Source organism: Physella acuta, unplaced genomic scaffold (genome assembly GCF_028476545.2).
Source record: "Physella acuta isolate Inbredline_101_S28 unplaced genomic scaffold, ASM2847654v3 ptg000319l, whole genome shotgun sequence".
Taxonomy (NCBI): Eukaryota; Metazoa; Mollusca; class Gastropoda; family Physidae; genus Physella; species Physella acuta.
The window spans coordinates 66,008-80,899 of record NW_026731838.1 but is presented as its reverse complement, the minus strand read 5'-3'; the positions used below and the strand labels follow the sequence as shown (position 1 = coordinate 80,899).

Sequence of the window (14,892 nt, the reverse complement as noted above, 5' to 3'; positions counted from 1 at the left end):
AGAATTTTATGTTACCTGTCGTGCGCTCTAACTTTCGATCACGCGGTTCCATTTTAAATATGTTAATTGTTATATTTAAATGTTATATTAAAGAAAACAATACTTAAGTGCTTCACCTCGTACTAGTAACAGCAAGCCAATAGTCGTCGAGAGTAGCCTGGTCACATGACCCATGATTCTCGATCTACGTGTACAGAAGCTGCCCGTCGTAACTCTATATATACGCGTGATAGAGGTATGATTAGCTCTTGATTAGCGCTTTGTGGAAAACGCTGACGCTTTGAGTGTGGAAAGTTGAGGGGGACGAGAGTTACTCGAGGGACGAGCAAGCGGGTTGGGTACTGACGTTGGTGGGTCTAAGGCGAGGCTAGGGTTTGGAGCTGGGGTTTAGGGACTGGAGAATGGGGACTAGGAGAGGGTACTGAGTTTGGGGACTGAGTTTCGGGACTGTGATCAGGAACTGGAATTTGGGCTTAGGTTTGGGGACTGAGTTTGGGGACTGTGATTAGGGACTGGAGATTGGGAACTGGGGATTGGGTTTGGGGACTGAGTTTTGGGACTGATTAGTGACTGGAATTTGGGGACTGGGTTTAGGGACTGGAGATTGGGGACTGGAGGTTAGCCTTGGGGACTGAGTTTTGGGACTGGAGATTGGGGACTAGGTGTGGGTACTGAGTTTGGGGACTGTGATTAGGAACTGGAGATTGGGGACTGGGGGTTGGGTTTGGGTACTGAGTTTCGGGACTTTGATTAGGGACTAAAGATTGGGGTCTGGAGGTTAGGCTTGGGGACTGAGTTTTGGGACTGGAGATTGGGGACTAGGTGTGGGTACTGAGTTTGGGGACTGTGATTAGGAACTGGAGATTGGGGACTGGGGGTTGGGTTTGGGTACTGAGTTTCGGGACTTTGATTAGGGACTAAAGTTTGTGGTCTGGAGGTTAGGCTTGGGGACTGAGTTTTGGGACTGGAGATTGGGGACTAGGTGTGGGTACTGAGTTTGGGGACTGTGATTAGGAACTGGAGATTGGGGACTGGGGGTTGGGTTTGGGTACTGAGTTTCGGGACTTTGATTAGGGACTAAAGATTGGGGTCTGGAGGTTAGGCTTGGGGACTGAGTTTTGGGACTGGAGATTGGGGACTAGGTGTGGGTACTGAGTTTGGGGACTGTGATTAGGAACTGGAGATTGGGGACTGGGGGTTGGGTTTGGGGACTGAGTTTGGGGGACTGTGATCAGGAACTGGAATTTGGGGTTGGGTTTGGGGACTGAGTTTGGGGACTGTGATTAGGAACTGGAGATTGGGGACTGGGGGTTAGGCTTGGGGACTGAGTTTTGGGACTGATTAGTGACTGGAATTTGGGGACTGAGTTTAGGGACTGGAGATTTGGGACTGGAATTTGGGGACTGAGTTTAGGGACTGGAGATTGGGGTTAGGTGTGGGTACTGAGTTTGGGGGACTGTGATTAGGGAATGGAGATTGGGACTGGGGGTTGGGTTTGGGGACTGAGTTTTGGGACTGTGATCAGGAATTGGAATTTGGGTTTTGGAACTGTGATTAGGGACTGGAGATTGGGGTTGGGTTTGGGGACTGGGTTTTGGAAATTGCTGAATGTACTACTTGGGGATGGTTTTTTGGGACTCGGTTTTTGGGGCATGGATCTTTGATTATGATAGGAGGGTGGACTAGGGTTATGACAGGAATTTTGGGACTGACTTTGAGACCCAGGTGAGGAGTCTATTTGGTTCGGGTCTCAGACTATGATGGGGAGAAATGGGTATGGTTCGTAGTCGATTTGCGTGGAGATTTTTATGTGCTATTAAAACTGTATTATTTGCATATTTTATTAATCCAATATAAAAAAAAATATGAAAAACATTTAAATGAGTTAAACCTTAATTTTCTCGCCTCGCAAGAAATCATTTAATATTATTTAGCGATTCGAGTATTTTTATGGATTTCAGGCAACATTTGTAAGGCACTAACATCACTTCTCTCCCCTACTAACGCAGACTGAAGAAATTTTCCTAACTTTTTTTTCAAGCGGTCGAATAATTCTAGTCATGGTTTACAGAACGTAATTTTTATAACTTAACGACCTTTAAATACACCATTTCTTCAACTAAACCTACATAAATATTTTTTAAGAGTTGGATTGAACTCCCATAAACTTTTTCGTATTTTCGAATATTTTAACCACAGTTAAAATGACATTTGTTATTAATTGTTGAATGTTATTCACGCACATCATTTTACTAAACAATTTCCCATCCAATATAGGCCCTAAAAGCAAAAAAAACAACAAAAAAAAAAAATTTATTTTCAACTTGATGGTGAGGGTATTTTTTAGAATAAATTTAAGGACTTAATACCTATTTAGCTACACGCACCAAAGATAAATTGATGAGGTGGACCAGGTTTGGTCCCCTCTGTCAATAATTTTCCATTCATATTCACACCCCCCCCCCCCCACAGGGTCTATAGAATACCGGGTTTCTCATTCTACCGATACCATGGTTATAATATTTATTCTAGTGGGTGGCTGGGTAATTGACTGTAGGCTTGTTTGCTACTGGGGTAACAATTGGGGTTGAACTGACAGGGTGAAACTTGCAGACCCACATGCTGATAAAAATGTTATTTACCTCCAGTGTTTCTTCCAGACTTTTTTCTCCGGGGGGGGGGAACTTGAAATTTTCGGGGGGGGGGGGCGGTAGACTTTCTTCGGGGGGGGGGGGCGGACACTGTTAAAAGTATATATTTTCTATATAAATTATATAAATTTCATTTCGTTCGGGGGGGCGGTAAAAAATTTTCGGGGGGGGGGGGGCTTCGCCCCCCCCGAAGAGATGCCTGGAAGAAACTCTGTTTACCTCTGGGGGTAAGGACCCGGGGGTTAGGTGACGGTGGTAAAATTGCAGAGGCGTAGCGGGGGGGGGGGGGGGTACATATGTCCCCGGGCGCCGACCCTAGGGGGCGCCAAAATGGGTTGGAAAAAAAAGCATGTATAGGATCATGGGACGGAGTGACCTAGCGCTAGAGAGCTGGTCTGCCCGAAAGTCTCTAGTTCGAATCCGGGTTCAAGTCAGTAGACCGTCCCTGAGTCCACCCAGCTCTGATGGGTACCTAACTCACGTAAGGGTAAGTAAAGGCTGTTTACTAAATTATCCCTTCATATGCCGAGGTCACAGAAACAAGTGAACTCTACTTCACTTGTCCCGTAGACCGTCGGGTTTAAAAGGGAACTTTACTTTAATTCTATAGTATCATTAATCTAAGGACCGAATCACCAATAGAAATAATGCACCCCCTCCTAATACCTTCCGGCCTTTTTTTCTGATTTAGAAAACGCCCCTTCCTCTATGATGCTTCAAACTGCGCCATCACGTAAATATTTGCAGTAGAAACACAAATCACTAGATCGATGTATCGATTTTAATATGAGTTTAACCAACACCACTTGAATCAACATATTCCGCATGCTTGAGGATTAACACACCTGTTGCTGTAATACTTATTAGGGTTTTAAAAACAAAAGAAATACTTTTGTAACATAAATCAGTTTGTTTCTGTTGAAAATTTTAAAAAACAAATTCGATGTAAAGAAAACATTCTTGAAATATTTGAAAAGCTGATTCACCCTAAGTATTGTTCAACAAATCTACAAGTGTAGATACCCGAGCGACTGCTTTTTAAAAAATGTTTTGATTTATTCTACATCCGATTAGGTAAATCCTTCTTGTTGTTAAAGATTTTACTCAATGTTTTCATGTAGTTAAATTAAAGCGGTTAAGTACATAAATGTTGAATTTTTCTTTTGTTCGCAATACAATGTATGTAGAGTATTAAAGTTCGCTTATTCTCTGCATGCTATAAATGAACTTTTTCTTTAATAAGAAGATACCGGGGTCATCCAGTGCATTACTAAATACCTTTTTAAATGCGTGTATTTCAATAGTTTAATATGGTGGAGTTGTGGGCCCTAAGAGTATGGCTACCTATCACCATATCATGAACCTTAGTCCCTTTATCGTTGAGGGGACGTCGTGGTCGAGTCGGTAAAGCTCATGGTTGCTAACCGATAAGTCTCGAGTTCGAGCTGTCGGGCAGATGAGGCTCGATAGCTGGGGACAGCAACTCTTCTAGGAGAGACAATTCTAAAATCAAACAACTGCTGCCTTGTAGTGTGTTCTTGGTTGGACAAAGGCTATGAAAGCAAATCGAAACAGAAAAGAAGGCTGAAATAGGAGTCAACGAATGGCGCATAACCATTTGGAAGGGATCCATTCCAACACTAAAATTAGGAACAAAGAAGAAGAAGAAGTTTAGAGTTTTGTTAAATGTTAAATTTAGAAATTTAGCCTTTTCCACTATATATATATGTATATATATGTATATATATGTATATATATATATATATATATATATATATATATATATATATATATATATATATATATATATATATATATATATATATATATATATATATATATATTTATATTACTTTTTACTAAAAAAAATCTTAGTAAAAACAAATTGTTATGTAATATTCTTTAATTTATTTCACACAAAAATTATATGAATGTAAGCTTGAAAATCAATGTACTAACAAACAATTTGGCAATATAATCATCTAGTAATTTAAGGATTATAATTAAGCTCCGTGAAATTGATTTTGAGATTAGTTAATACCAAAGCATCTGATTAGAAAATAAAACCATGGGGGAATGTCACATAAGTACTTTGATAATAGAATTTTGTAATCCGTATTTGGTTTATGAGTGAGATTTAGTTGAGGGTGTTATTGTTAAGCGATCTTGTTTCTCAATATGAGGTTAAGGAAAATTGTACATATAATAAGTGTATTACATAAAAAAAGAAATGAGTAAAATAAGATCCGAAAATCTTATAGAATAATTCACATGTGGAGGGGGTGATTCTTACAAAAGATGTAAACAGTTTAGGCGACAGGTATTTAATCCAATGCGATGTGACAGATGTAGAAATAAACTGTAAAGCTTTGAGCAATCAGTGGTTACAAAATATACCTAGAGAAAGATTAGACAGGAATTTTTTAAAACAAAATTTTATCAGCGTGCAAGCAGAGCTAAATATAGAACAACAAACTTAAGGCGTTCTAATTCAGCAGGATGGGGGGGGGGGGGGACAGTTGGTGAAATGGTCGCGTAGTAGAGCGTACAACTGCTAAAATGAAAACAGGAGAACATATCCCAGATTCCGCCTTAAAAACCACAAAAATGAAAATCGTATACTGTTTAGTTATAGCAGAAAACTTTAAAGTTAAAAAAGTCGTTAGTGAATATGTTCCTAAACCACTGCTATTCGTCATTTATTTGTGAAAAGTAAAAATAAATTCAATATATTCGTTAACCCCTCTCTCCCTGTTTTCTCATAAAATCTAACCCCTACCGCTTCCTAATCTTAACTGTATGACGTCTTTTAAAAACGACCCCCCTACGGAAATGGAGTGTTTATGTTCAGACACCTACAGAGAAATGAGTTAAATTTACATCCTGAGAACAAATATCAAGTGACGCGGTAAGAGGTGAAATGGGTACGATATAAAGTTACACAGAGGTTCAAGACATAATCCCAGATATAAAATAAACAATAACAACTCACATCAAGTAGTAACGAAACTCCTCTGAATAGTTACACATTTAAACGTAGACTAATATATCTTTTAATTATTAGAACAACCCTGTTTATACACACGTAATGTTGAATAGTGCAGAACAAGATTATCATTAAACATCCCTGAACCATTGTGCATGACGTATTCATTAAATATAGAGCACATGAGCTTCTAATCTTAAGCGTACTTTGGTTATAGTCTTAACATACAACAGAATTATCAGAAGCATAGTAGAATGTTTAGATGCTAAGCTAGTGAAGTTAAATATACTTCTGAAAATGGTACCACTTCTCCAAAAAAAAAAAGGGCGCCACTTGTCTCATAATGGTGATCTTTTCTAAAAGTATGCCATATTTCGATTACTGGAATCACTTTTTCTAAAACGGGTGCCATTTTCCAATAAAAGAACAACTTTTCTGATAAATGCGAACATTTTCTGAAATCCGTACCATTAATTTTTCGTATTGGCGTATTATTTATTTATGTTTAGAAAAGAAGGGTGTCATTTACTACCATATTTTCGCGATTTTCCTAAAATGCCTGTCTTCCGCCCCACTATTAAAGAATTGGCGCATGAATATGACAAATATCATTTCTGGTCTTTATAGGTACATTGGATCTCTTCGGCTAAACAAAGACCATAGAAAGACGAGGCAAGGGGAGGGGTTAAATATACAATTGATGGGGATATAAAGAAAAGTAGTGTTTTGTTTCGAACTTGACGGTCCTCAGGAAAGTGAAGTAGAGTTTCACGTGTTTCTGAGACTTTTGCGTATAAAGGGTTAGTGTGCTCAGCAGTACGACCAGCCATCTTTACTTTCCCCTAACGTGAGTAAGGTGCCAATCAGAGCATGACGGAATCAGGGACATTCTGCGGACTTGAATTCGAACTCGAGGCTTTAAGGTTAGCAGTCGTATGCTCTAACATTCGACCAATCCGTCCCTTAATGGGAATGTACACTTTTTTTTTTTTTTGTAACTGATTGCCATGTGCTATTACGGAGGCGATTTATCAAGCTCATCATCAGCCATACCTACAGCACCTAACGATAGCAATAAGCTGTTAAGTTGTTCAGCAGATAATCCTACATTAAATGTTTACACTATTTAAAAATATCACAGGAACTTCATGTAGGCCTATAACTTGTACACCAAAAGATACGCTAAAATTGTACAGCAATTTAAAAAAGTTTTAGGATTTTTTTAACTTTATGGATATTAGTTATAGTTAATTTTTAACGTACATACATTAAGCTTGAAACCTGCATAAATATTAATGACACCCCCCCCCCCCAGAGGCGTAGCGACCCTTTCCGGCGCCCGTTGACAAACTTTCGATTTGCACCCCCCCCCCCCTCAACCTTTCAATTTATTTGTCCAACCCATTTTGGCGCTCCTAAGGTCGGCGCCCGGGGACATATGTCCCCCCCCCCCTCGCTACGCCTCTGCCCCCCCCCCCCAAAAAAAAACACGCCCCCCCCAAAACATATTTTGTGTTGTAGATACGCCTTTAAGAAATCTACCCCGCAATGATTGGACGGTGAAGTGGTTTATTTTTAGCCTGGAATCTCCGTGACGTCCTGTTTAGGTCATACTGTCGCGGGTATATTAACGTTAGCGCTGGTGATATGTGCGTTTGTGTGCGCTCAACTAGACTTCTTGTATCAACGTCCTGTTTAGGTCATACTGTCGCGGGTATATTAACGTTAGCGTTGGTGATATGTGCGTTTGTGTGCGCTCAACTAGACATCCTCTATCAACAGACATGGGTCACGTGATCAGACTACTCACTGTTGCTGTTGTGGTGCTGCTACGTCCAGGTTTTGTAGAAGGTGAGTACATTTTTAACCCGACTAAATTATAAAGACAAAATGTGTACCGCATTACTCAATCGAGCGTACAAGAAACTGCTAAGACATTTAACCTATGAATGTTTTTAAAGTGGAACTAATATACGAAACCTATTCAACAGTAGTTAACATTTTTACGTTACAAATCAATCAATTATTTAATTAATCAGTGAATTTAGGTAGTTAATAAAGAAAGAAAAAAGAAAAAGAAAAAAAAGAAAAAAAAAAGTAAAAACAACTACCATATTTCTTTTTACATTCGGGTCATTTATTTTATCTAGTGGGATCCTTTACCCAGTCGATATCTTTATTCCTGTCTTATTGTCTAATCCATTCTCCAACCATTTCCTTAAGCCTTTTGATGACCCCTATAAATGCCAGCGGGTGGGGGGGAATTGACCGGGGGGGGGGTATTGTCCTACAGCTGATATTTTGGATGGGCGGTTATGTACAGAGGGTGTGGTAATTAATTGGGTGAGGGGGGTAGGGTGGGGGTGGGGTAATCCCGGGGAGCAGAATAATCGAGAGGAGGGGGTAGTCAAAATCTGTGTTTCTTCCAGACTTTTTTCTCGGTGCCCCCCGGGGGGGGGGGGACACACACACACTGGTAAAAGTATATATTTTCTATATAAATTCCATTTCGTTCTGGTGGAGGGGGTAGAAATGGTGGGTCGTGTTCTACTTCGTTGTGATCATCTCCATTATAAACCTGCCCGTGTTACAACATCTTAACATAATTAACTCATTAAAATACACGAGCCGGCCGCGGCATAACATACGCCGCTATTTAGTTGTTTCTAATTTTCAATAATTCATAATTTGTGAATTCGACAGTACCAACGCTGACACTGAAAATATTTCTTTAAAACACTATAAGTAGCTCGTTAAGGACCATAACCCCCCCCCTTCCTTCCCCCCCCTCCCCCCCCCCCCCCCCCCTACGTTTAAAATCGTTGGCTCTGCTTGTAAACATTTAGAGTGAACACAGCTCACTAAAACCATGTAGGGGTGGGGAGGTAGGGAGAGCGTTTGCGGCTTGTTTTCTAACGGCTCGAAGAAGAGAATTATATATATAGATACTTGTACATGTTCTTCTAAAGTCATGGACTACGAGATATGAACGTTAACAATAGCTTTGACCATTTATACTATCAGATCATTCTTTAATGAATCACACGCATCTTGTTTCTTCTTCTTCGTTCTTAATTTTTAGTGTTGGGAGGGATCGAGCCTTATCTGCCAGAGGGTTTGAACTCGAGACTTTTTTCGAATTTATCAACCTTGATCTTTTGCCGACTCGACCATGCTTCCATCACAATTAAGGATACGTGTCAACTGGTTATGCGCCATGGCCATTGACTCCGATTTCAGCCTGCTTTTCTTTTTGGATTTGCTTCCATAGCCTTTGTCCAATCAAGAACAAACTACAAGGCAGCAGTTGTTTGATCTGCCCGAGGGTTCGAACTCGAGACTTTTCGGTTTAGCAACCATGAGCTTTACCGACTCGACCACGCCGACCCCTAATCACACGAGTATTAGACTTGTATTTTCAAGATATACATACAATAAAGTTTTATTTTTTACCATACTAATTTAATTTTGAAGGATAAAATGAGAAATTGTCAAAGCTATTATTAATGAATCACTCGAGTATTAGACTGGTATTTTCGAATTATACATAAAATAAAGTTTTATTTTTTACCATACTAATTTTATTTTGAAGGATATAACGAGAAATTGTCTTTGATTTACAGGAAAACCATTCACTGAACCACAACAAACCAGAACAACGCACTATACACTCGCATTTTTAGTCGCAACAGCAATTTATAACAACCAAGCATTTGCCTTTCCCTCCGTAGATATAACTACAAACACAACAAATAATGAAACAACAACAAATACAACTGACTTAGCTTTTGACATTAGGTCTGTAGATAAAACTACAAACACAACAAACACTGTCACGACAGATAGTTATTCAACAATAGATACTACTGACTTAGCGCTTGGTGTTCGGTCTGCAGATAAAACTACAAACACAACATACAACAATACGACAGAAGACCCAAATACAACAACATCAGATCATTTTGACTTGGCGTTGAAGGCTCGGTCGGTAGATGAGACTGAAGATTCATCATATTATGATTACTATGAGTACGAAGATATATATACAAACTCAACATATAACGATACATTTGCAAACTCAACATATAACGGTACATTTACAAACTCAACATATAACGAAACGTCAGCAAAGGATGGAGATGGGATTGGTCAAATAATAGTCGTTGAACAGGTGAGTTTGAATGTAGCTTTTTATCATACTAAGTCAAGTAGAGAAACGTAAACTTTATTAAACTAAGTCAAGTAGAGAAACGTAAACTTTATTAAACTAAGTCAAGTAGAGAAACGTAAGCTTTATCAAACTAAGTCAAGTAGAGAAACGTAAGCTTTATCAAGCTAAGTCAAGGAAAGAGGAAAGTAAATCGGTTAAAACAAACTGGAAAGTTCGAAAGTGAAACCAGCCCGAATGTATTGGCCCCAATCAGTGTTACTTCCAGACTTTTTTCTCCGGGGTGGGGGGGGGGGGATACTTGATATTTTCGGGGGGGGGGGGCGGACTACATTTTCTGGGGAGGGGGGGGGGTGGACACTGGTAAAAGTATATGCTTTTGATATATTTTTATATAAATTCCATTTCGTTTTCGTTCGGGGGGAAGTGAGGGGGGGGGGGCGGCGGTAAACTTTCTTCGGGGTGGGGGGTGGAGAGGGGGGCTCCGTCCCCACGTACCCTGTCTCTCCACTTCCCCGAGAAGAGATGCCTGGAAGAAACTCTGGCCCCAACTTGGAGGAATCGCCCAAAACGAGTACGATAGAGAGCTATTGTTACTTCCCTTTGCTCCATTGTCATGATGATTATGATCATTATGATGATGATGGTTATTATTATCATGATGTGAAGATGATGATTATAATAATAATGATGTCAATCTGACCGAGCAATTTCTATATATATATAATTCTCTTCTGGGAGACGCTAGAAAACAAGCTGTAAGCGCGCTCCCTACCACCCCACCCCTACATAGTCTGGTGAGCTGTGGTTCACGCTAAATGTTTACATTCGTGAGCCGGGTTTAGTGACGGCTATTAGGGGCAGATAATTTAGTTTGAAACGATTTTAAACTTAGGGGAGGTAACTAAGAGGAGGCTGCTTTCACCGGGGGGGGGTATAGGGTAGGGGTTGGGGGAAAGGAGGGTGGGGGTAGTATCGTTCTTAATGACCTACTGATAGTGTTTAAAAGCAAATATTTTCAGTGGCAGCATTGGTAGTGTCAATTTCACAAATTATGAATTACTGAAAAGTAGAAAATAAAACAACTAAAACAAATAGCGGCATATGATATGCCACGGGTCGGCTCGTATTAGTTAATTTAGGTCGAAATTTAAATGATACATTTGTGTTAAATATCAAACAACAGTGTTACATGAGACACAGCCATTTTATTTCTGTAGTTCTAATAGTAATACAGTAAACATCAACTAGAATTTGTTTTTAAAAACTGATCAATAGTTAAAAAATACTCTAATAAAGGATAAAGTATTTTACAAATTTTGACCACATGAGAATCACTACGGCAGTTGAAGTTGAGATCATATTTGTTCCAGTGACCTCTGTGTTACGGGTCATTGTGAGGTCAGATTAGAATAGGTTAGAATAGTCTCGAACCTAGGTGAGAGTGCGTGAGTGAGTTGTGTTCACCCTACTGTGTAGTTACCCTTGTGTGTTTATGTATTGTTATCCCAAGGTCGAATGCGGGTATAAAAGCGCGAGTGAACGATTGTAGGCAGCGTTTCTTCCAGACTTTTTTCTCCGGGGGGGGGGGGCAATTGAAATCTTCGGGGGGGGGGGGGCAGTAAACTTTCTTCGGGGGGGCGGACACTGTTAAAAGTATATATTTTCTATATAAATTATATAAATTTCATTTCGTTCGGGGGGACTCAGCCGTGAGATTCGAAATCTTACCTTACGTGTTAGCAGTCGAGAGCTCTTCTACCCGACCATGCCATCTTCTAATCTAAACGATAATATGGAAACTCTTGTTTAAAAGCCTGAAGGCGTTAGGCTTACATGGTGGTTTTTTTTGTTCCGCCGTTTTACTATAGCCTTGTTACTTTCTCGTGTATTGAGGAAATATTGTAATCGTGCAAAAAATCGAAATCGAGATTTTCACTCATCTCGACGTTTTAAACCTCCCTGATTCGGAAAAACTTAGTTTTGCAATTTTACCTGAATGTCTGTGTGTCTGTATGTGAACACGGTGATTTGAGTACCGAAACGGCTAGGTTGACGAAATTTCATTTATAAGTATTATTTCAAACCTGTAGTTCTGTATCACTTTTTCAGAGATTTCCGGTAACCGGAAGTGGAACTTATTCTGCTCTCGTTTTTTCAAACGCCTATAAGTTAGGTTCTGTTTCAGATAGATAGACGAAATTTCACTTATATGTAGAGGATCTAATTCTTTGTTCTCTTACAAATTGAAAGTAATTTCCGTTGACCGAAAGTAGTACTTTACCCTATTTCCGACTTCTCAATAAAACGCATATGAATTTATTTCTCTGTCTTTCGTTCGTCACAATCGCAAACTTGCTAGCAAAAATTCAAACACTTCTACTTGACCGAATTATTTTAAACTTATCACTTACGCCAAGATTCGAAGACAAAGTATTGTGACATAAAATGTTACTTAATTAGGTGATTAATTAACTCTTTGAAAATTAATCAAGGTTTTTTTTTATTTTTTAAAGTACTTATGTTCCGCAACATTATATACTCACTGTTTCTGTTCGCTTGTTGCGTAATTTTTTTCTACGGTATGCTTTTCTATTTAAAAAAATCATTATTTTTAAAACAAGTTAATTAAAAAGACTAGTGACAATTTAAGCGCAATTTCCTTATGTTATCCATAACAATTTTAAATCGTCATCACGTTCAACAGATGCGTCATAACGTTCCATGGCTGCGCCATCTCGTCAGTAGGCGCGCAATGGTTTTTAGTCATATAACTATATTGCTATATAGTACTGTAGTGTATTATGTATAATGTAAGTTTAAAATTTTTTTTGTGACCGAACGAAAGGATATTTTTGAAAACTTTCTTCGGCAATATTGTTCTAAATTATGGCAGGAATCGATTGGTAAATGTTTCAAGTCGCTAAGTGGTCTGGTTGCCGAGATATTGGCCAAAAACTGCATTTTTTCGAGGTTTTTTGGCTTTTCTGGGAAATCTAGGAAGGAATTTCGGAATTTTGTTGGCCCACTATCATCCTCGTAACTTGCTTAACATAATTGCTTTTGGAACTAGTCCTCGATATTGCTTCGTTGAGGAGGAGATACGACTTAAAGCTGTGAATACACATCCATCCATCCGTCCATCCAAAAATGACGGGTTAATAAACGCAATGGAGGCGAGCGAGTTGACGAGATTCCTTCCATAATGTTGTTGTCATGGAATAAAAACGTGCTTTTTAGATTTAGACCGTAAAAAAAAATAAAAAATAAAAACTTAAGCCTAAAATTAATTTAGAAATTTTATATTCTTAGAATAAATGCTATAAAAGTTGCAAATCCAGAGAACTTGAAAATAATTTGTTGAGTTTAAGGCTACATTTCTATTTATTTTCATCAAGCCTAAGTTATAACCGGATGTTTCACTTTCGTAAGACAAATATTGATTGGCTGTACAGTAACTTAGTAATCGATAACTATTTGTTTACAAAACTTTGCAGATCAAGTTTTTAAATTACAATGCAAATTTAAAACCCCATGACCTAGTTTTCTATTTTTAGCTTACAATGTGTACAATAAAATCTATGGCAGCCTATCCAATAGCAGGATGCCATGTTTATGTCGCCATTACACGTGAAAACCAAATTGTTTTTGCTTTTTTTTAAATTTTTATTTAGTTACCGAAAATATTATAAACATCAAATACATCCAATCTTTAGTAAAGTCCGAAAAAAACCAGACAGGCAGGATTTTATAAACATATTAATTGTAAATACGCTGTGCATGATTTTTTAATGAATTTATACACCTCTCAAATACCTTTGAGACTTTTCTCGCTGGTGTCCATTCTCCAGAATGGAAATTGCGCTAAAAAATGATTTTTTTAAAACAATATCTATATCCCGACTGCACTGGATTTCGAGTCCCATTCCCTTAAATGTTATCTAAGAATATTCGAGAAAGTTTAGGTAAGGTCGATCGGGCTTTGTTATTTTTTTTCCCCATTACGGTTGAAAGGGCTGCTGAAACAAATCTTATTTACGAAATGGTTTGTTAATTCATTTTGTAGCCAAACACAGATGCGAAACCAGGGACAACAAATCAAGGAGCTGGACCTTCAGGAGCTGGAAATACAGGAACCGGTAATACAGGAACCGGAAATACAGGAACCGGCAATACAGGAGCCGGAAATACAGGAACCGGTAATACAGGACCCGGAAATACAGGAGCCGGTAATACAGGAGCCGGAAATACAGGAGCCGGAAATACAGGGGCAGCGAAGCCAGGAACTGGAAATACAGGAACCGGAAATACAGGAGCCGGAAATACAGGAGCCGGAAATACAGGAGCCGGAAATACAGGAGCCGGAAATACAGGAACCGGAAATACAGGAGCCGGAAATACAGGAGCCGGAAATACAGGAGCCGGAAATACAGGAGCCGGAAATACAGGGGCAGCGAAGCCAGGAACCGGAAATACAGGAACCGGAAATACAGGAACCGAAAATGCAGGAACCGGAAATACAGGAGCCGGAAATACAGGAACCGGAAATACAGGAACCGGTAATAAAGGAACTGGTAGTGCAGGAGCCGGCAATACAGGAACCGGCAATACAGGAACCGGAAATACAGGAACCGGAAATACAGGAACCGGAAATACAGGAACCGGAAATACAGGAACCGGAAATACAGGAACCGGAAATACAGGAACCGGTAATACAGGAACCGGAAATACAGGAACCGGAAATACAGGAACCGGTAATACAGGAGCAGCAAAGCCAGGAACCGGAAATACAGGAACCGGAAATACAGGAACCGGAAATACAGGAGCAGCGAAGCCAGGAACCGGAAATACAGGAACCGGAAATACAGGAACCGGAAATACAGGAACCGGTAATACAGGAGCAGCGAAGCCAGGAACCGGAAATACAGGAACCGGAAATACAGGAACCGGTAATACAGGAGCAGCGAAGCCAGGAGCCGGTAATTCAGGAGCTGTTAATCCATCACCTCCAAAGTCAGGAGCCCCAAAGCCACCAGCAGTCAACACAGGAGCAATGCGCCCAGGTTTCGGTAATCCACCAATGCGCC

General features: G+C 39.6%; 1 protein-coding gene across 1 annotated transcript; it reads left to right on the top strand.

The window, feature by feature from the left end:
• Positions 1 to 9,710: 9,710 nt before the first annotated feature.
• LOC131940477 (variable charge X-linked protein 3B-like) lies at positions 9,711 to 14,511 on the top strand (the record flags this gene model as incomplete). Its single annotated transcript, XM_059299137.1, has 2 exons — positions 9,711 to 9,808; positions 13,872 to 14,511. A coding segment is annotated over exon 2 (630 nt), but the record flags the coding sequence as incomplete, so codon positions are not given.
• Positions 14,512 to 14,892: the final 381 nt, after the last annotated feature.